The 21,505-nt window shown below is 36.6% G+C and overlaps 1 protein-coding gene across 3 annotated transcripts in view; it reads left to right on the top strand.

Moving 5' to 3' along the window:
* JDP2 (Jun dimerization protein 2) overlaps positions 1-15,967 on the top strand; it is a 72,401-nt gene extending 56,434 nt beyond the window's left edge. For all 3 annotated transcript variants that reach the window (XM_051977577.1, XM_051977575.1, XM_051977576.1), the window contains one exon: positions 14,723-15,967. In XM_051977577.1, the coding sequence (XP_051833537.1) occupies positions 14,723-14,908 (186 nt within the window). In that variant the 3' untranslated portion in view covers positions 14,909-15,967. The remainder of the gene's footprint in view (positions 1-14,722) is intronic.
* The last annotated feature ends 5,538 nt before the right edge of the window (positions 15,968-21,505 follow it).

The following is a 21,505-nucleotide window of genomic DNA, read 5'->3' as shown; positions in this document are numbered from 1 at the left end:
CCTCTTCTCTCTTAAGTGATGTGCCCAAGGTCACAGACCTAACAATCTGAGGTCAGACTTGAACTGATGAAGATGAGTCTTCCTGATTCCAAGCCCAGTGCTCTCTGCACTATGGCGCCACCTAGCTGCTCCTTAGTCACCTTTTCTAATGCTGGATCACTGCTAATAATTTCCAAGTTCTACCCTTCTTGAGAACCTCGCAGCAAGACTATTGCATATTCTTTTGTTCTCAAGATAGATTTGATATTTCCTTTGGAAATAATTTTTCTTGATTTACATTTTTAATGTCTTGGTCAGAACGAACATACAGCTATATGGAAGGACTATGATTTCTTCTGCATTCAGAACTCTGGCTTGGGGAGTTCTCTCATCAGCACAGATTCTACCTTCTGTAATCTGTCTTAGTCTGAGGCACTGAGGTTAAGGGGCTTGCTTGGTGACTCCTTCAGTAGAGCATGAGCTTCTTGAGGCGGGGAGCAGCTTTTGCCTCTTTTTGTCTCCTCAGCATTTTGCATAGTACCTGGCTCATAGTAGCATCTTAAGAAACATTTAATGATTGATTGAAATTCTTGTTTGTAGAAATTATGGAACAGAGACTATTTTTGTTATCTGTCTTTGAATTTTCCCAGTGCCTTGTATATAATACATTCTTATTTTTTTCTTTTTTGCTGAGGTAATTGGGGCTAAGTGACTTGTCCAGGGTCACACAGCTAGGAAGTTTTGAGTGTCTGAGGCCAGATTTGAACTCAGGTCCTCCTGACTTCAGGGCTCTATCCACTGTGCCTCCTAGTTGTCCTTATAATAGACTCTTGGTAAATACTTGTTTGTTTTATATATTTAAAATATTTTTTATTCTGACCTGAAACAATAAAAACATTTCTAAGCATGCAGCAGAACACAAAAAGAGGAGTCTCTATGAGAATATGAATCTCCATTTCATGCCATTTTTGAAAGTATGTGATAAATTCTATATATTACTTTGAAAACTGTTCTGTTTATACTTCCACATTTTTTTTTCTGGTTCCTTCTTTGCATTTAAAAACATGTTTCAATAGCCATCTTATTTTTGGCATCACTATTATTTAGCCTTTCCTTTTTTTTTTTTTCCCTTGCCCCCTCCCATAGAAAAACAAAATAAATAACAAAAACCCTTTTAAAAAGTAAACATAGTTGAGCAAAATAAATCAATACAACAATGCATCCAGAAATGTATATCTTTCTTCCCTTCTCTTATCAGAAGAGAGATAACATTTCATCATGTATCTCCTGGGGAATATGACTTGTAGGGTCAGAAGTAAGATCTGAATTTGAATCCATAGTCTATATTCCCCCCCTCCCAATGTGGACCAAATAACAGTCAAAATTAGGTATTTTTCCTTGGGGGTGGAGGAGGAGTCAGGATGCTTTTTCTTTTTCTATGGGTTAACAAGAAGAAAACATACATTTATTAAGTCTAGCATATATAAAATACTGTACAATTTTCCCTGGGTCACAAAGTTAAGTCAAGTATCTGAGGCTAGATTTAAGTTCTGTTCCTCCCCTCACCAGGGCTAGTATTCTAGATACTGTACTATCTCTTCAGTCAGCTAGTCTAAGCCCTATATCCATGTCTTCTGGAAAGATGTCTCTCAGTAGAATGTAAACTCCAACTGGGAAGAAATTGTTACTCATTTTTATGTTTTGAACATGGGCACATTCAATGTCTATGACAGTCCCTGGCACATAGGCACTTATTAAATAGTTGTTCTTTCAGTATCATCTCTGCTGGAATGTTTGGCCAATGTCTCAAACTCAACATGTCCAAAAGTAGGCTAATCATCTTCCTCCAAAAGCTTCCACTCTGATTCAGACATTCCTGTTTAGTTGATGGTATCACTTATTACCTTCCTATTACCTCGAGTTGAAACCTGAGAATCAGTTTTGATCTTACCTCTTTTCTATCTCCCATACTCAGTCCCAAATTTCTTACTATCTTACCCTTGATTCCCATTATTTACTTTCATATACTTTACATTTCAGTCAACTTGGATTAGATTTTTTTCAATTGTCTTTCAGTTACATCCAGTTCTTCATAACTCCACTTGAGACCATGCTAGATGAAGATGCTTATAGTGATTTGCCCTTTCCTTCCTCAGCTCATTGTACAGATTAGGAAACTGAGGCAAACAGGATTAAGTGGTTTGTCCAGGGTCACTCTTCTCAATGGAAAGTGTTCACTTTTTGAAAATCTCTCTGGCATTTTGTCTGTTTCTCTACTTTGCTCCAATCATACTCTTTCTTGTGCTTTACCTATCTCTGAAATGTGTTGTAACCTTTTCCTAACCCTGGTTAAAAAAAAAAAAAAAAGGTAGATAGATAGATATAGGCCTACAAATATTTATAGGGGTGTGTGTGTGTGTGTATTCCTTAGGGACAGGGACTATGTCATATTAAACACCTAGCACTGTGGGGTTCAATAGAGAAAGTGCTTAGTCAAAAATTTCTGAATGAATCATAGAATCAGGGAATATTCATGGTAAAAGTTGCTCTAAAGATCATTTAGGAACTCCTTCATTTTAAAAGAAATGGGGCCACAGAGATGCTAAAATGATTTTCCCAAAATCACCTAGCAGGTTAGCAGTAGAGACTTCACACACTTTGCCTTCATTGAATCAATTCCATCTCAAATGACTCTTTGTGACCCTATTTGGGGTTTTCTTGGCAAAGACACAGAAGTGATTTGTCATTTCCTTCTCCAGCTCCTTTTATAGATGAAGAAACTAAGGCAAACTGAGTTAAGTGACTTGTCCACGATCACACAGCTAGGAAGTGTCTGAGTCACATTTCCTCATTTATAAAATAAAGTAGTTGGGTTCTCCCTGTTTGTAGTGGCTAGAAACTGGAAACTGAGTGGATGCCCATCAATTGGAGAATGGTTGGGTAAGTTGTGGCATATGAATGTTATGGAATATTATTGTTCTGTAAGGAATGACCAGCAGGATGAATACAGAGAGGACTGGCGAGACTTACAGGAACTGATGTTAAGTGAAATGAGCAGAACCAGGAGATCATTATATATCTCAACAACGATACTGTGTGAGGATGTATTCTGATGGAAGTGGATTTCTTTGACAAAGAGAAGATCTAACTTAGTTTCAATTGATCAAAGATGGACAGAAGCAGCTACACCCAAAGAAAGAACACTGGGAAATGAATGTAAACTATTTGCATTTTTGTTTTTCTTCCCGGGTTATTTTTACCTTCTGAATCCAATTCTCCCTGTGCAACAAGAGAACTGTTCGGTTCTGCACACATATATTGTATCTAGGATATACTGTAACCTATTCAACATGTATAGGACTGCTTGCCATCTGGGGGAGGGGGTGGAGGGAGAGAAGGGAAAAATAGGAACAGAAGAGAGTGCAAGGGATAATGTTGTAAAAAATTACCCTGGCATGGGTTCTGTCAATAAAAACTTATTTTTTTAAAAAAAGTAGTTGGGTTCTATCACAGGTTCTTAATCTCTTGGTGGGGAAATGAAGCATAAATATCTTTGGCATTCAGATAGATGCTATGGATTCCTTCTCAGAATCAATTTTTTAAAAAAATACATAAAATAAAGTACATAGATTACAAAATAAATCAATTACATTGAAATATAGTTATCAATTTTTTTTTAAGTTCACTGACTATAACAAGAAGATTATGTGATAATCAACAGTGATGGACTTTGCTCTTTTCAACAGTGAGGTGATTCAAAGCAATTCCAATAGACTTGGAATGGAAAGTGCCATCTCTATCCAGAGAAAGAATTGTGGAGATTGAATGAGGATCAAAGCATAGTATTTTCACCTTTGTTTTGTTTTGTTTGTTTACTTGGTTTTTTTCCTTTCTCTTTATTTTTCCCCTTTTGATTTGATTTGTTTGTTTGTTTGTTTAGCACGATATATGTGGAAATTTGTTTAGAAGAATTGCACATGTTTAACCTGTATCAGATTATTTGCTTTTTTGGAGAGGGGCAAGAGAGGGGAGGGAGAAACATTTGGAACACAAGGTTTTGCAAAGGTGAATGTTGAGAATTCTCTTTGCATGCATTTAGTAAAATAAAATACTATTAAAAAGCCTCCCCCAAAAAAGTTCATTAACCCCTGGTTAAGGACCCCTGGGCTAGATGATCTCTAAGGTTCAGCTCTAACATTGTCTATTTATATCAAGCTGGGTGAACATGGAGTTTTTAAAAAGTGACACTCAAAATGATGCTATGTTTGGGGGAATCCTGATTATTGTATATGCTATGCTGTCTCCCATTGTTCATGTTATAAAATGAAAAATAATCCCCTGGTGCTTTCCCATTCCTGCATTCTGTCTATATTGTTTTTTCTCCCTAGGAAAGGGGAAGTGAATAAACATTTATATATCAGGCACCATGCAAAGCACTTTACAAGTATTATGTAAGTTGATCCTCACAACTACCCAGGGAGGGAGGTACTATGATTATCCCCATTTTACAGAGGTGGAAACTGAGGCAGAAGATAAGTAATTTTAGGGTCTTATACCTAATAAGTATCTGGGGTCAGATTTGAACTCAAATCCTTCTACCTCCAAGTCCAGTGCTCTGTCTACTGCTGGTATCTCCACTTGCATCTGCCTTTTCTATCTCTCAGTATCTTTCCAGATCCTACTCCTCAAGTTTTACCTCAAAACCCACTTTCTCTATGAAAATTTCCATGTTAACATGTATTCCTTTTTTTTTTTCATTTTAACTAGTTAATTATTTTCCAAATACATGTAAAGATAGTTTTCAACATTTTTGTAAAACTTTATTTTCCAAAGTTTCCTCCCTCCATCCATTACCTCAATCCTCCCCAAGACAATAAATAATTTGATACAGGTTAAATATTAACTTGTATTCCTACTACTAAACTACTGTAAATTATTGGTCTGTCCCCTTCATTTAGCACTTAACAGCTACTTCTTTGTATGTTAGTTTGATTTAGATAGTAATATCTTGTCTCCATATAGAATTATAATAATAACTAATAAAAACTTACCATGTGCCAGGTATTCTGCTAAAGACTTTATAAGTATGGTCTCATTTGAGCCTCACAACAACCCTAGGAGGAAGAGAGCATGATTATCTCTATTTTACAGATGAGAAAACTGAGGCAAATAGATTAAGTGACTAAGTAATTGAGATCAGATGTGAACTTAGGTCCCCCTGACTTCAGATCTTGCCCTCTATCCACTATATGATGTAGTATTATCTAGTTATTTGTATTTTCCTTATTACCTAGCATTATATTCATGTTGTGGATTCAAGATTTGCACATATATGTACACACATTTATGCCACAAAGTGGCTATAACACATGAAAACAATGAACACTTATAGAACACTATGTTATAACTTTTTCCTTTGTTTGGGTATGTTCTTTTTAGTTTACTTAGATGGTAAACTTCCTAAGGTTAGGATCTATATTCATAATTCTTTTTTTCTTTTTTTATTATAGCTTTTTATTTACACATAATTCTTTGTAAGTCTCACATTGCCTCTGAATATTGATTAAACAATTCCAGATCCAGAGATCCGAAGAGCATAAAAGAAACCTTTGGATCTGGGGACTTGCCAGAGGTTTGGTGGTGGTCCGTTTCAGCTGACCTACAGTTTTTCCCTGCTTGGGATGACTAAACTTCAAAAAAAATTTTTCACAAAAGCTGAAGTCATGTTCAGATCATTAAGGCTAATAGATCAAACCTTTTCTTTTGCACCCTTATTAAAAACAAAAGTTCTATGCAAGTATTTTTTTTAAATAGGTATTTTATTTTTCCAAATACATGAAAAGGTAGTTTTCAACATTCACCTTTTTTCCTTTTTCTTTCTTTCTTTTTTTTTCTTTTCTCTCTCTCTCTCTCTCTCTCTCTCTCTCTCTCTCTCTCTCTCTCTCTCTCTCTCTCTCTCTCTCTTTTTTGCTAAGGGTTAAGTGACTTGTCCAGGGTCACACAGCTAGGAAGTACTAAGTATCTGAGATCACATTTGAACTCAGGTCCTCCTCAGGCTGGTGTGCCATCTAGCTGGCTCAATGTTCAACATTCACTTTTTTTTTTTTTAATTTTATAATAACTTTTTATTGACAGAACCCATGCCAGGGTAATTTTTTACAATATTATCCCTTGCACTCGCTTCTGTTCTGATTTTTCCCCTCCCTCCCTCCACCCCTTCCCCTAGATGGCAAGCAGTCCTATATATGTTAAATACAACATTCACTTTTGCAAAAACCTGTGTTCCACAATTTCCCCCTCTCCCTTGCCTCTCTCCTTCCAAGACAGCAGGCAATCTGATAAATGTGCAATTCTTCTAAACATATTTCATATTCATCATTATACATGTCTTTTAAGAATATATATAAACATTTCCAGATAAATTTTCCTCTCCCCTATTAGAACTTTCCCTTTCAACAAAAAAAAAAATAGTTACCTACATAGCAACTCTGCCCATCAACATATGTTGGACATTTGCAGTCTCTGTCTGTCTTATGGAGAAAAGGGAAATCACACCTTTCTTTTCACACTACTGTTTTTCTCTGTGCCCAGGGTGACACCTAGTCTTTCTATCACTCAGACAACAGAATGATCTGGTTGTATAGGAGCCCCAGATAGTTCTTCTTTTGTGGGAACCCTTCATTTTTGAAGTCTTAAGAATTGTTGAGTATTCATTTAAAACTGTTTTAAATGAATACTCAACAATTCTTAAGACTTCAAAAATTTTATTATTTTATTAAATAAAATAAAATTAAAAAAAAAAAACTGTATCTACATATCTAAGAAAAATTTAATCAAAGTGGTCGTTTGGTATTACCATAACAAAAAGAAGTGATTTGACTCAATTCCATCACTTGCTCCATGTTGTTTTCTTCCCAGCCTGAGAAGAAAAATGATAATATTAAATATTTATATCCTTTAAAGCAGGAGTTCTTAATCTGGAATCAATGGATTTATTTTTTTAAACAATATTTTGATAACTGTATTTCAGATGCTTTACTTTGTGATTTGATATGTTTCATTTTATGTGTTCCAAAACATTATTGTGAGAAGGATCTGTAGGCTTTATCAAAAGGTCCTCAACAGGAAAAAGGTGAAGAATCCCTGTTTCTAATGTTTCTACAATTGTATTGCTATTCTTACCATTCTCCTTTCTCTTGGTTTTGAATGTATGTGCCCTTTATTGATCCAGTTAAGAGTAACTCTTTGGACTTTAATTTCTATTATCACAAATCAAATGACTTTACCACAATCCTATTGGTTTATTGTCTTTAACAATAAGCACTGACTGGTGAATGCTCTTTGATTATATCAGATTTATCCCATCCTCTGATCAATCCCCTGGACAAACTGAATGATCTATGGTTTCGTCTTTTTTTTTATTTTAATTTTTGATATCTTTTTTATTTCTGAATATATTTTTTCTCCTTTGCTTCACTGAGAACCACCTCAATAAATAAAAGAAATATAAGGCTAAAGTAAATATGAGTAAATATATATAATATGTAATTAATATAATATATAGTATAATTAAAATATAAGAATAAAATAAAAGGAATATGAGATTAAAAAATAAAATAAAGATAAGCATGAAAATAAAGATAAGAAATAGAAGAATAAAAGAAAAAAACAGTTCAGCAAAACTAGCTAATATATCAGCTGAGTCTGATACTATAGGCAATATTTCATACTCATAGTTTCCAGCTACTTTTCATTACATTATTGTTGTGTTGTTTTTCAGTTGTTTTCTACTCTTCGTGACCCCATTTGGGGTGTTTTTGGCAAATAAACTGAAGCGATTTGCCATTTCCTTCTCCATCTCATTTTGCAGATAAACAAACTGAGGTAAATAGTGTTAAGTGACTTGCCCAGAGTCACACAGTGAGTGTCTGGGTCAGATTTGAATTCAGGAAGATGAGAATTTTGTGATTCCAGGTCCAGCACTCTGTGCACTATGGCGCCACCTAGCTGCCTGCTTACATTGTTGTAATCATTATGTTACTTTTGTGGCTCTGTGTGTTTCACTCTTACCAGTTTGTATTTCTTCCCATACTTCTCTGAATTCTTCATACTCATAGCTTCTCTTTTCTCCCTTTTATGCATACAAACTTGACAGATACTCCCTGGCTTCGAGCTTTCTTTTTGTACAATTTTACACTAGATGGGGGATTTTCTGTTTCTTTTCAGTTCTTCTAGCTGGGATTCTTTATTTGATATTAGGCTTGTATAGGAGAGAGCTGGATTTCTCCATGACCTTTCACCATCTTAACTAAAAGTTATTATAGTCAAAGTAGTTCATGATTCAATGAAATTCCATTACATCATTTGTAGTCATTCCCGGACAATAGGAATCTACTTTGTTTACTTTTTTTTTTTTTTTTTTTGGTATTCCTGTCATTGCTCCTGGGTATTTATTAACCCTTTGAGTTAGTAAGTGGTCTAGTACTTATTGAAAGTCTTATCTTTCTTCTTTTCCTCTTCTTTTTCTTTTTCTTCTTCCTCTTCCTCTTCCTCTTTTCTCCTCTCTCTCTTTTCACCTCTTCTCCCTCCCTTTCCCCTTTCTCTTTCTCCCTCCCATCCTTTCTTTCTCCTCTTCTTCCGTGTCCTTTTTCTATCTTATCCAAGCAGAAATCACAAAAGCCACTCTCAGATCCAAGCTCACTGCTGATTAATGCAGAAGCTTTGGCTTTCATTTCTGATCTGTACCAGATTGCCACTTTGTAGGCAGCCTGGTGCCTTCCCCCCTACCCTTTTCCAGGACATATTAGTGCCAGACTTAGGGAGGGTACCCAAGTGGCTTTAGCCCATTGTAGCTCATAATTCCTAACTCACTAGTCTCAGTATCATCCAGTAGCAGAGATCATATCCACCACCTCTCTGGTCTTTCTTAGTCTTCATTGCATTTCTTTGGAGATCCTGACAAAATAACTTCTTTTCAGAGCACTTCTTCATTTGAACAATAACTTACCCATTTGTCATGTGGCTGTCATTTAAAGTGAAACCCCTGATGTCCTAGTTTAAATGTATCCAATTGGACCCAAGGAGATTGTTTTATTAATGTCTGTCAAAAGTGAGAACATTTCTTCTCAAACATCTAAATCTTGCTGTCCCCATGAACTTCTCTACCCTCCCCACAGTGCCATTATGATTTCTCCTGGGTGACTCATTTATTATATATTATGTTCCCTCCTGCTTGGTGCCAAAAGAACTCTGAAAAACATCATCTACATAATACTTTTTCCTGTCCTATGGTTCTGTCCTTTTTTTCTTATATGAGAAAAAGAAAAATCTCTAGGAAATGTCATTTATGTTCACTAGTTACTTGTATCTTGGCTTATGAATCAGCTAATCACTTTTTCTATTTCCTCTTCTCTGGATTAAAGGGATGATACCACAAAACCTTGAGCTTCCTTCCTCTAAGCCAATCATTTAATTATATTTGGCCTCTTGGTTGTGAATTCCAACTTGGTAGGTGATGACCAATAATTATGATAATGTCACTCCCTCTGTGCCTCTGTCCCATGAAATGGGGGGATGTCCTATGGCAGTGGTTCTCAATCTTTTGTTTTCAGTATCTTTATCCTATTAAAAATTATTGAGGATCTCTTCAAAGCGTTTTTGTTTATCTGGATTATATTTATAGACATTTACCATATTGGAAATAAAAACTACTTTTGAATTTGTAGACCCTCTAAAAGGGTTTCAGAGATCCCCAGGATTCTCTAGACCATACTTTGAGAACCACTGTCCTATGGTATACTGGTAATCTCAGCTGCCAGGGAGGTTGAGCCTGGTGGATTTCTTCAAGTTCTGAGCTGCAGTGTACTGTGTCATTCATATGTCTTCACTAAGTTTGGCATCAGTATGATGAGCTTGCAGGAGCAAGAGGTTTGGGAGTGGGAGTGGGAGACCACCAGACTGCCCAGCGTGGGACAAACCAACCAATCCAGGTTGGGAACAAAGCAAGTTGATCAATAGTTAATTAATCAATAGTGAGATTGGGGGAAAAAATTTAAAAATAGTGAGATTGGACTTAAGAATAGCCTCTGAACTTCTAGCCTAAGTGAAATGGGAATAACCAATCTTAAACACACACACACACACACACATTTAAATACAACTAATCAAATGATTAATTAACAAATATTTATTGAGCAGGTGAAGGGTGCTAAGCAACACAGGTGGATAAAATATTAGATCCAGTTTCTGCTATTATGGAGCTTGTATTCTAATTGAATTTACAGGCAGTGTATGTACATCTAAATGGAAAAGTTTAATATAAGTCATTCTGTAAGTGTCAGATGAGTAATAGGCTATGAGTGCAGAGGAAGGAAAGAAAGCTATAGGTTGGGATCACTGGGGAGATTTCATAAAAGAGAAATTTGAAGAATTTATATGATTTCAGTAGAAGGAAGGGAGAGTGGAAATGTAAAGGACACAGGATCAGAGTTTTAAAGGGACTCTTCAAATTTTTCTAGTCCAACCCCCCTCATCATTTTTAAGGAAACTGGAATCCAGAGAAATAAAGTGATTTGTTCAAGCTAGTCAAGTGATTGAGATAAGATACTTGTTGCTTGATTCCAAATCCAGTCCATCAATTAGCCAATTGGCATTAATTAAGCACCTATTATGTGTCAGACCCTGTGCTAAACATTTTTGTCTGTACTCTTTCTATTTTGCCATCCTCTTGAAAATATATTAATAAAGAAACAGAAGTTGATATATTCTAAGGTTAGTATCTGGGTTGGGATCAATGTGGCTAAAGAAGACAGCTAGAAGTATTTAAAAAGCACAGTGAGTAGAGTGCTGGACATGAAATCAGGAGACCTTAGTTCAAATATTGACTTTGACACTTACTAGCTATGTGACACAGCTTCTTCTGTTTGCCTGTATTAGCTATGTGACACAGCTTCTTCTATTTGTCTGTTTCCTTATCTATAAAAGGAGGAATGTAATAGCATCTAATTCCCAGGGTTATTATGAGGATCAAATAAGACAATATTTGTAAAGTACTGTGCTACATTAAAGCATTAAATAAATGCTATTGTTATTGTCATTATTTTCAATCAGTAGTAATAGTAAAGAAGTTATCATTTGAAAAGTCGTTTACAGTCAGACTGTGAAGAACTTTGAATGCCATTCTAAGAATTTTGGATTCTATCCTGTAAAAAATGAAGAGATATTAGAAGTTATTTTGAAGGGTAAAGGGCAGCAATAATAAGCAATGGTGCTCTAAGAAGACTGTTGTTTATGACTACTATTTTAACTAGTGCTTTGCTCATCCTTCTCCCCCCCCCCGCAAAAAAAAATGCTGTTAAAAATTACAATTACAGAACACAAAAAACAGGAATAGATCACAAAATTTAGATCATCATTGCTGATGATAGAGTTGTAGGCTCTCCAGATTGGGAGGGATATCAGAGACCATCATTCTGACCTCTTCAACAATCTACTTTAAAACATACCTCAAAAAACTGGTCATCTGGTCTTTGCTCAAAATTCTAGTCCAATCCCTTCTTTTGATAGCTGAGGAAACTGAAGCCCAAAGAGGTGAACTGATTGACCCATGGTTGGTCATATTGTCTAGTAGGATCTATATATAGGTACCTTAACTCTCATTTTAGCAATGTGCTACGACATTGATGGCCAGTCTTTTTTTTTAACCTTTGAACACCAATTTTAGCTAGTTTGATAGGAAACTGGTTCACAGGAAGTCAGGAGGAGAGGGACTTCTTTGGGGGTTTTACCCTTCCCATCAGAAGGAGCTTGTGCTTCTGAAATCTATTCTTTTTTCATAATCCACCCCCACTTCCCTCACCACCTGCCACATACACACATACTTCTAGTACTTTTTTTCTCCCCCACCCCTGATTATTTATTTTTGGACTGGGAGGAATTCTTTCTACCAATGCAGATTGATCGTAGTCTGCAATTTACAGTCATAGAGAGGGATCTTGGGTGTTAAGAAATTAATTGATTTGCTCAGAGTTTCATAATTGATATGTGTCAAAGAATAAATTAACCTAGGATTTCCTGATTCTGGGGCTAGTCCACAATCCACTATTCTATGGCTTCCTCTTCCTGAGACTTACCTTTTATTTATGTGTATGTGTGTAAATATATAAACAGAGCTATATAACTATATCTTTTTCCCTTATTATACAAATACATATATGTGTGTGTGTGTATCTGTACACACACACACACACACATTCACTATATATATGTAAATATATAAATATATATGTGTGTATGTATGTGTTTCTAGAGAGAGTGTGTATCCTTTTAGCTACATATATTTTGGGGCATACATGCTATCCCATAATACAATGCAGGTTTTTATGGTCAGAGACTGGTTCATTTTTATTTTTGCATCCCAAAGACTACCACAGCCCCTGGTACTCAATAGATGCTTAATCAATACCTACATTCCTCTGCCTAGATATGAAAATACACTTGTGCCACATAGATGTTATGGCCATTTCTTTACCAGCCTTACATAGGGAATTGTACTCAAGAGCTGATTTCACTGAAAAGAAACTCTTTCTTGTGTCTATAAGTCATTTTCCAGCTATGTCTGACTCTATATAACCCATTTTGGGTTTTTTTTGGCAAAGATACCAGAGAGACTTACCACTACCTTCTTTAGCTCATTTTACAAATAAGAAAACTGAGGCAATTAGAATCATACAACTAGAAGTGTCTGAGGCCAGATTTGATCCCAGGTGAATCTTCCTGACTCCAAGCTCAGCACTGCACTACTTAGCCAGGTAATATTGACTGTGGGGCAAAAGGTACCATGAGTGTTCCTAGTGGATGGATATCTTGGGTTCATGAAGAACTGTATAATTGAGATTCCAAATTTCTTTTTGTTGTTCAGTCATATCTGATTCTATGTGACCTCATAGACTTTTATTCATGAGGTTTTCTTAGCAAGATTCAGGAGTGGTTTGCATTGCCTTCTCCAGTGTGTCCCCAGATTTTACAGATGAGAAACTGAGGTAAATAGGGGGACTTGCCTAGAGTCACATAACTAGTAAGTTTCTGAGGTCAGACTTGAAATCAGGTCTTTTTTTACTCCAAATCAAGTGCTCTATATTCTGTACCACCTAGCTGCCCCAATTCTAAATTCACTGGAAGTTTTGAAAATGATCTTCCTAAAGTGCAGATCTGATCAGTGGCTCCTTATCACTCTCAGGAGCCAATTTGACTTTTTAAAGTCCTTCTGAACATGATCCCTTTCTACTTTCCAATCTTCTTATATCTTACTCCCTCTTGTGCATTCTATAATCCAGTGATTCTGGCCACCTTGCTGTTGCTCATACTCCATCTCAACTCTGCACTTCTATTAACTGTCTCCTTTGTCTGGAATTCCCTTCCCCTTCACCTCTGCCTCCTGACTTCCCTGGCTTTTTTCAAGCCTCAGCTAAAATCCCTTCTGCTTGAATCCTTTCTCAGTTGCTTTTTAAGTTAACACCTTCCCTCTGAGATCACCGCCATTTTTCCTGTGTATAACTTCTTTGTACATAATTGTTTGCATGTTGTCTCCTCCATTAGACCATGAGATCCTTGAGAGCAGGGACTGGTTTTGTTTCTCTTTATATCTCCAGTACTTAGTATAGCATATAGTAAGTGCTTAATAAATGCTCTTTGAATTGACTTTAGTTAATGTGAACCCATTCCATTTGTATTTCTCAGTCTAGTTGTTGCGATTTATAATTATAATTATAATATAGATTTCATCACTGTTGATCCCATGACTACCTGGTGATATACTGGGGCACTATATGTCTAGAGAATGGTAGTTTATTGTCTAATTCAGATTCTGTTTTTGAATTCTTCAGCCAGAAGGAGACCGACAGCAAAGCAGCTGTAATTAACAATCCTGATGACTGAAGATAAGATGTATCCCAAAACCAGTCTATAAAGACAAATTTTAGTTATTTAGTAATTTAGTTATTTATAGTTATTTAGTTATTTGGTATGGAGCAGTGACCTCAAGGTGTAATCATAGAATCATATCTTAGAGGTAGAAGAGACCTTGGAAGTCAAGCCCATCCTTGCCTAAGCCTATCATTTTACGGATAAGAAATCCCAGTTTGCTATTTGTCAGTTGGGAAAGAAACAAAATTAGGTCACACCAAAGAGGATCTTCTCTTGGGGTGAGGCTATTAGAAGGGGGAAACAACTGGTAGTTTCTTATTTTAATTAATTGTTATTGCTGAGTGTAGAGATACCTAAATGGTATAATGGATTTAGGGGTAGCATCAGCCCCAGAGTCAGAAGGACTTGAATTCAAATCTGGCCTCAGATGCTTACTAGCTATGTGATCCATGACAAGTCATTTAATCCCAGTTGCCTAAAGAAGGAAGGAAGGAAGAAAAAAAAAGAAAAGAAAAGAAAGAAGAAAAAAAGGAAGAGAGAAAGAAGGAAGAAAGAGAGAAGGAGGGAGAGAGGGAGGAAGGAAAGAAAAGAAAGGAAGAAAGACAAATGCTATTAGAGACTTTTACATTTAAGCCCCCTGGGATGAAGCCCTAGTTGCCTTGCTCTAATTATGGATCTATAAACAAAAGCAGATAAATATATGTGAAAGGAATTTTGCTTCAACAAGTCTCCTTTATCCCCCTCTCCCTTGGTTTTATTCAGATGACAATCCCTTCATGCACAATTAAAGTTGCTTCTTTTTGTGTTTGGGGTTCTCTAGGAATCTGAACGTTTGGAACTCATGAATGCAGAACTGAAGGCGCAAATTGAGGAGCTAAAACAGGAAAGGCAGCAACTGATCTTGATGTTGAACCGGCATCGTCCCACTTGTATTGTGAGGACAGACAGTGTCAAGACCCCGGAGTCTGAAGCCAACCCACTACTCGAACAACTTGAGAAAAAGTGAAAGTGGATTGGGAGAAGAAGGAGGATGAGGAGGGAGGAGGACATAGGGTCCCACATGGGGCCTTTGTTTATGTGTGAAAAAAACTTTGCAACAAGGCTCAGCACCGCCAGAATACAGCGGGCTTCTTTGTGGAATACAGACCAGCAACACATGGGGAAGGGAGGGTTGAGGGAAACTTGAGATCAGTGATGAATTGAGACCAAAGTAGAAACAGGGGAGGGGGATGATCCAGTGCCTAGAGTTATAGTGATGAGGGAGAAAGGGGTGAATGAAGGAGGGGACCTCCCGGCCTCCATAACTACAGTTTTTTTTTTTTTCTCCCATCATTTCCCATCAATGTACCCATCTTTGGAACAGCTACTGGCATTGGAAAAGTGTTAGTTGAATATAAAAAAGAAATCCAAGTGGAGTTCAGAATAAAATTTCAATAACTACCCCTTAGCCCCTTACTCCCCAAGTGATACATCAAAGCAGGAGAGGGATGTGATACAGGACCAACAAGCCCTCTCAGTGGCCTCCATCTGCATGTCCCTGTTCCATTGTCATCCCCCTGGATCTTGCCGATACTCTTCCCATGTCCCTGGGAAGACCCCTCCTAAATAGACCTCGCTCCCTGCTGGAGTTTGCTGTGGGCACTGAGGCGCGGGCGCCCTTCCAAAGCACATACTCACTCTAATGTTTACAGCCTGGCTGTCCCGGCAGTGCTTTAACTGCACATTTTTACACTTCTCTCTTTTTTTTTTTTTAATATTTTTTACAAAAAGAAAAAAGGTTTTATACAGCAATATATATATGGATTTATATAATCACTCGACGTGATATGGTATAAATATGTTATGGTTTGTTTGTTACGAACAAATACTCAACAGTTATTGCCATTGTGTGTAAGTCAGTGTTAATTAAGTGCTGTAGTCCCTGGGCGCCCTGGGGCTGGTGCCCGTGGAGGGGATGCCTAATGCCTGATGCAGTGATCCCGAAGGGGGTAAAGCCCATTTCCATCCGTGTAAGCCCTTCATAGTACTCAGTCCTGTATCGCTCAGTAAATGTTACTCTTACTTAGCCATGGTCTCTTGTGGTCTTTTTCTGCTGGCTTTTTCTGCCTCCAATATGTGTTTGGGTGGGGGAGTTTTGGTGGGGCAGGGCTGCTGGACACGCTCGGTTTTTCTCTCTATCTGATAAAGCAGGAGACGTACCTCACTGGTTAGCTCAGGGGGCATGAGGTATGGCACTTATGGGGTTACCTGTCTGATCCGCACGTGAGCGACTGAACACAACACTTCATGATCACTGACTACGCCCTTATCATAAGAGGATCCAAGTGGGTGAGTTGAGATGTGCTCAATACAGCTCTTTCTGTAACTCAGAAAATAAAAAGAAAGAGTAGCATGGTGTCTTAGCTACATATGAAAGACTTTTAATAATTCACATTTACTACGGTGTGGTCTCATGGTATCATGGAGGTAACCCTACATCCTTGAGGTCTGTGCCCATAGAGATCCAGTTATTCAAGGCTCTACAACCCTGGATCCAATTGAGAAGAGGCTCATCTCCAGTAGGCTGTATAGTAGCTGATCCCAGGATCAAGAGATTAGGAGGAACCTCTGGAAAGGTCATCGATTCTATTCCCCACTTTTAACACACGAGGAAACTAAGACTCATAGAGATTATGTCATATAGATAAAAAGCAAGAGGGGATATTTGGATTCAACTTCCCATCTCCAGAACCTTTTTATTGGGCTATGGCTTTTGTACATTAAAAATCGATGCATTCAGAGTTGAAAGAAAAGAGATTGGGAAAAAAAAAAATCTTAGCATTAAAAACCTCCAACAAAAATCTGGCAAACAAAATTATTGGAAGTGACACAAGTTTATGAGAATGAGAGCAATTCTCCAGTTGCTAAGTGGTTTAAAAATATAAACAGGGAGTTTTTGAATTTAAAAAGAAAACTCACAAACTATCAAAAATCACGTGAAAATGCTCAGAGTTCCTAACAATTAGATAAATATAAACTTTTAAAACTCTAAAATTATACCTAGAAAATTGGTTATAAAAGTAAACTCATTGACCATGATTAGTCATAAAGCAATTTAAAAAAGACAAAATTGTTTTGTGGCCACATTCCTCTTGTGCAGTAATAGAATGTTAGAAAATAAAGCATTGAGCTAAGAATTTACAATTTTAAAGTCATCTCCAGGCATTGTGAAATTCTTGTCCAATGACCCAGTCAATATACTAGAACAAAGTTGTATCATTCTTGGCATAGTTGCTAGAAATAAAACTAGAAGACAAGAGGAAATAACAGCTAAATATAAGGATGTCTCACATGTTCTCCTTGGAGAAGTAAGAGCTGGCAGAATTGGTTTTCATCATACAAAGAAAGACAAGAAAACAAATGATCTTGTGAGACATTTGGTAAATGTTCTATTACAGTGTGTATGAGGAACAAAAGCAAATGGACCAAATGGGCAAGATAATTGTAGTTTATTTACCAATTCCTTATGTACCAATTGCAGGTAGGGAGAGAAATCTGACAAGAATTTGACAAGGCCCTCTAAATTAACTCCATATGTATGGTACTACTCAGTGATTCATTATAAATATATAGAGGAAGATGGTGCAAAATATGTTGGGAAATGTGGCTCAAGATTAAGAAACTAAAGAGAGCAAAGTTGGCTGGATAATACAGAGACAATGACTGTATAATTAATATTTTAAGAAGAGAGTCAGATGAAATTGTATGTGGTGAGTATTGAATAACGTCACAAAATTGGAAAGCTATCTTAAAAGATAGGAAATGAATGATTACTTTATAGATCAGTCATCTCCAAAACAATTGTTGATGTATGATCAAATCATTGATTTTTTAGAGCAAAAATCAAAATCAATAACGAGTTGAAAAAAAATAGAAATGTAAATAGATTGAAAATGACTAACCTAAATAAGCTATTCTCTCTCCTCTCTCCATATAAAGGGAACAGATAAAAGAAGAGATATTACTCCAAACTACCATCATTCCTTAAGGAAGTTTAATTAATGTAAAGCAATTGCCATAATGAGAGGGCAGAGAAACTTACAAACTTTCTTAGATAGCAAATATGAGATTGTTGCCAAATGAAGTGATATGGCAGCTAGGATCAATATTGATCTGAGATATAAATTTATATATAAGATCACCGGGAATGAAGACTAGACCTGTGGTTTCATTAGTATAAGAAATTCAGGTAAATATATTTTCTTTACCAATACAGGTTAGCAACTTGTCTATTAATTACAATTTAGAGAATTGCCTAAAGTTCTAAGAAGTTAGGGGACTTATCCAGAGTTACACAGATAATATGTTTCTGAAGTGAGCTAAAACCCAGGTCTTCCTGGGTTTGATGCCAGTTTCATCTCCACTATGTCATGCATAAATTGATAGGTTTTTTTTTTTCAAAATGGAGAATGATAAAAAAAAAAGTAAAAAGGATGATTTTAAAAAGAAAAAATAAATAGAAGATGATAATGAAAGGTTATCAGTTCTGAACATAAAACACTGAAAAGTGATAGATGGGAGGAAAATTATTGCAGAAAGCTTGGCAAGAAAATCAATTAAGTCACATTTTCTCAAGAGAATTTAACAATGAAACAGAACAAGCAGATGAAAAATGGAAAAGATTCATCAAGAATTTTATTACAAGTTCTTTTCTGTGACTCTACCACATGTGAGTAAATAGTACAAATATTATCATTCTTATCTTAGAGATGAAGAACTGAGGCTCAGCTATAAGTGGTTTGCTCACAGAGTTATTACCTATTGATGCCAGGATCCGAACCTAGATCTAACTCCAGATCCAACATTTTAATTTAGACATGAAAACCTCTGGCAAGGGATAACCCTGGCTCCTTGAGGCAAATCATTGCAGGTTTTTTTTTTTTTTTCCATAGCTCTATTTTTTTTCTTTTGCTGAGGCATTTGGGGTTAAGTGACTTTCTCAGAGTCACATAGCTAGTAAAGGTTAAGTGTGCCAGATTTTAAATCAGGTCCTTCTGACTCTAGAGCTGGCACTCTATTCACTGCACCATCTAGCTGCCCCTCATTATTCTAAATGTTTGGGAAATTTTCCTGGCACAAAACCTAAATTTTCTTATTTGTAGTTTCTACTCATCACTCTTAGTTTCCATTCATTACTACCTTCTAGGGTCAAACAAAATAATATTGACTTTGAAATACTTCAAGGAATCTATCATGTTTTTCCTGAGTCTAAATAACTCTAGTTCCTTCATCCTATCCTCATATGGGAAGTTCAGTAGTGCAATGTAGGAAGTATTAAGCCTGGAGTCAGGGGTATCTGAGTTCAAATGTGAGTTCAAACACATATTAACAGTGTGACTCCAGGCAAGTCACTCAACCCCATTTGCCTTATTTCCCTCATCTTTAATATGATCTAGAGAAGGAAATGGGAAACCACTCCAAGAAAACTTCAAATGGCATCATAAAGGGTTGGACATAACTGAAATGACTAAACAACAAGAACTCCCTTTGCTGTCTTGGTCATGCTCTCCTGCACTCTCTCCAAATTATCCTTTCTAAATTATTGTCCCTGGAACTGAGTATAATGCTCCAGATATAGTCTGCCCAGAACAGATTACAGCTGGATTAAACCTTCCTTATACTTAAAAGCTGTTTCTCTTAGTACAGTCCAAATTATATTAAAGGCTGTTAGATGGTGCAAAAGAGAGAGTACTTGGGCTTGAGTCCAGGCTCTAAATTTAAATCTAATCTCAGTCATTTACTGGCTGTGTAACCCCAGGAAGTCACTTAACTTGCATCTGACTCCATTTCTTCATCTGTAAAATGGGAATAATAATAGCATCTACTTTCCAGGGTGATTGTAAAGATCAAATGAGAAAAGAATTGTAAAGTACCTGGCACATAATAAATACTATATACATGTTTGCTATTGTTATTTATTGACTATGATCTCACATCACACAATCATTGACCATTTATTAAGCATTTACTATGTGTCAGACACTGGGCTAAGTATTGGGGATATAAAAAGAAGCAAAGGAAAGTCTGTCCTCAAGGAGCTTACAATCTCATTGAGCCCTTATTCCTCTGAGATCCTCAGATTGTTTTTTCATGATATCGATTTCTAAACTTTTCTTTCCATTTTGTTATTGGGAAGTTGATTTTTTGATTATACATGTAAGGTTTTATCTTCATACTCTTGAGTTTCATCTAATTATTTTGGTTCTTCATAATTTTTCTCAACACTTCTGTCCTAACAGTATTGGTTCATAAGTTTTGATTATCTTCATGGTTGGTTTTTTATTTATATTTATCTGGGGAACTAACTGCAAGACAGTTGCCTGTCTTATGAAATAATTTTTGGGTAACTTTTGGGCACATAATGAAACTAAATCTTCTAAATTCCCTCAGTATAAATTCCTTTCTCTGAGGAAAGCCTATGCATTATCCTTCTATTTGACGATGATTTTCTAGTGTGGTTTAATTTGAAATGAGTGAAAAGGTCAGTGTGGATTTGATTCAATTCTCCCAATTATTTCATCAACTCATTGGACCAGAATCTCACAGGATAATAACAGCAGTTACATTAATACTTTATAGGTGGACAAAAATTGACTTGGTACTTTCTGCCTGGCTGTTCTTTCATTATCACTAGAGGAGCAGAAAAGGATGATATTACTAATGGTCATCAGTCATTTTGACCAAGGAATTCATCACCTAGCGATCGCAAACCTCTCCATGCTCAGCTGGGATGGTCCGCAGAGAGCAGACACTGTTTCCTGTCAGGACCACACTAAAGTCTTTCCCAATTGGCAGAACCTATCAGAGCATGGTGCTCCACTGGTATGGCCGTTAAGAACCAAGAATAAAAAGTAGGAAGGAATATGGAAGCTGGGCTTTTAGGCATCTCTCCAAAGGTCTGAGATCATAGGCTCATGCATTTAAATCTGGAGGGAGTTTTAGAAGTTAGTCAGGTAATCTCATTTTGCAAATTAGGGAAATAGTTTCCTTCAGAGTAGTTTTGAAAGTATTTTCCAAATTGTAATAAGATTTAGAGCTGGGAGAGATCTTATTGCTCATCTGACTACAGAAAGTCTGTTTCATTTTATAGCCAAGGAAGCCCCAGAGAAGTTAATTGTCTTGCCCAAATCCCCATAAATACAATAACACGTAAATGGCAGGGCTGAGATTTGAACTGAGATTCTCTTCCTCCCAGTTCAATTTCCATTGTAGCACTCTTTGTCCTTCAATCCTTTCAGTCATATCTAACTCTTTATGACCCCACTTGGAATTTTCTTGCCAAAGATATTGGAACAGTATGCCATTTCCTTCTCCAGCTTGTTTTATAGACAACAGGGTTAAGTGACTTTCCTGACATTACATAGCTTGTATGTTCCTGGTGCCAGATTTTATCTCAAGAAGATGTCTTCCTACCTCTAGGCCTGGAACTCTATTCATTGCACTACCTAGTTGCCCAGCACATTAGTGATTTCATTTTCTGAGCAAAGGGATGGGAAAGGTCCTGAACTATGCTGAGATTTCAGCTCAGTTATTATGCCCACAGCTACCTTAGCTCTCTAGCAGA

Source organism: Antechinus flavipes, chromosome 2, assembly GCF_016432865.1.
Source record: "Antechinus flavipes isolate AdamAnt ecotype Samford, QLD, Australia chromosome 2, AdamAnt_v2, whole genome shotgun sequence".
In the NCBI taxonomy this organism is placed as follows: Eukaryota; Metazoa; Chordata; class Mammalia; order Dasyuromorphia; family Dasyuridae; genus Antechinus; species Antechinus flavipes.
The sequence above is the reverse complement of the archived record's forward strand: the minus strand, read 5'-3'. Positions and strand labels throughout refer to the sequence as shown.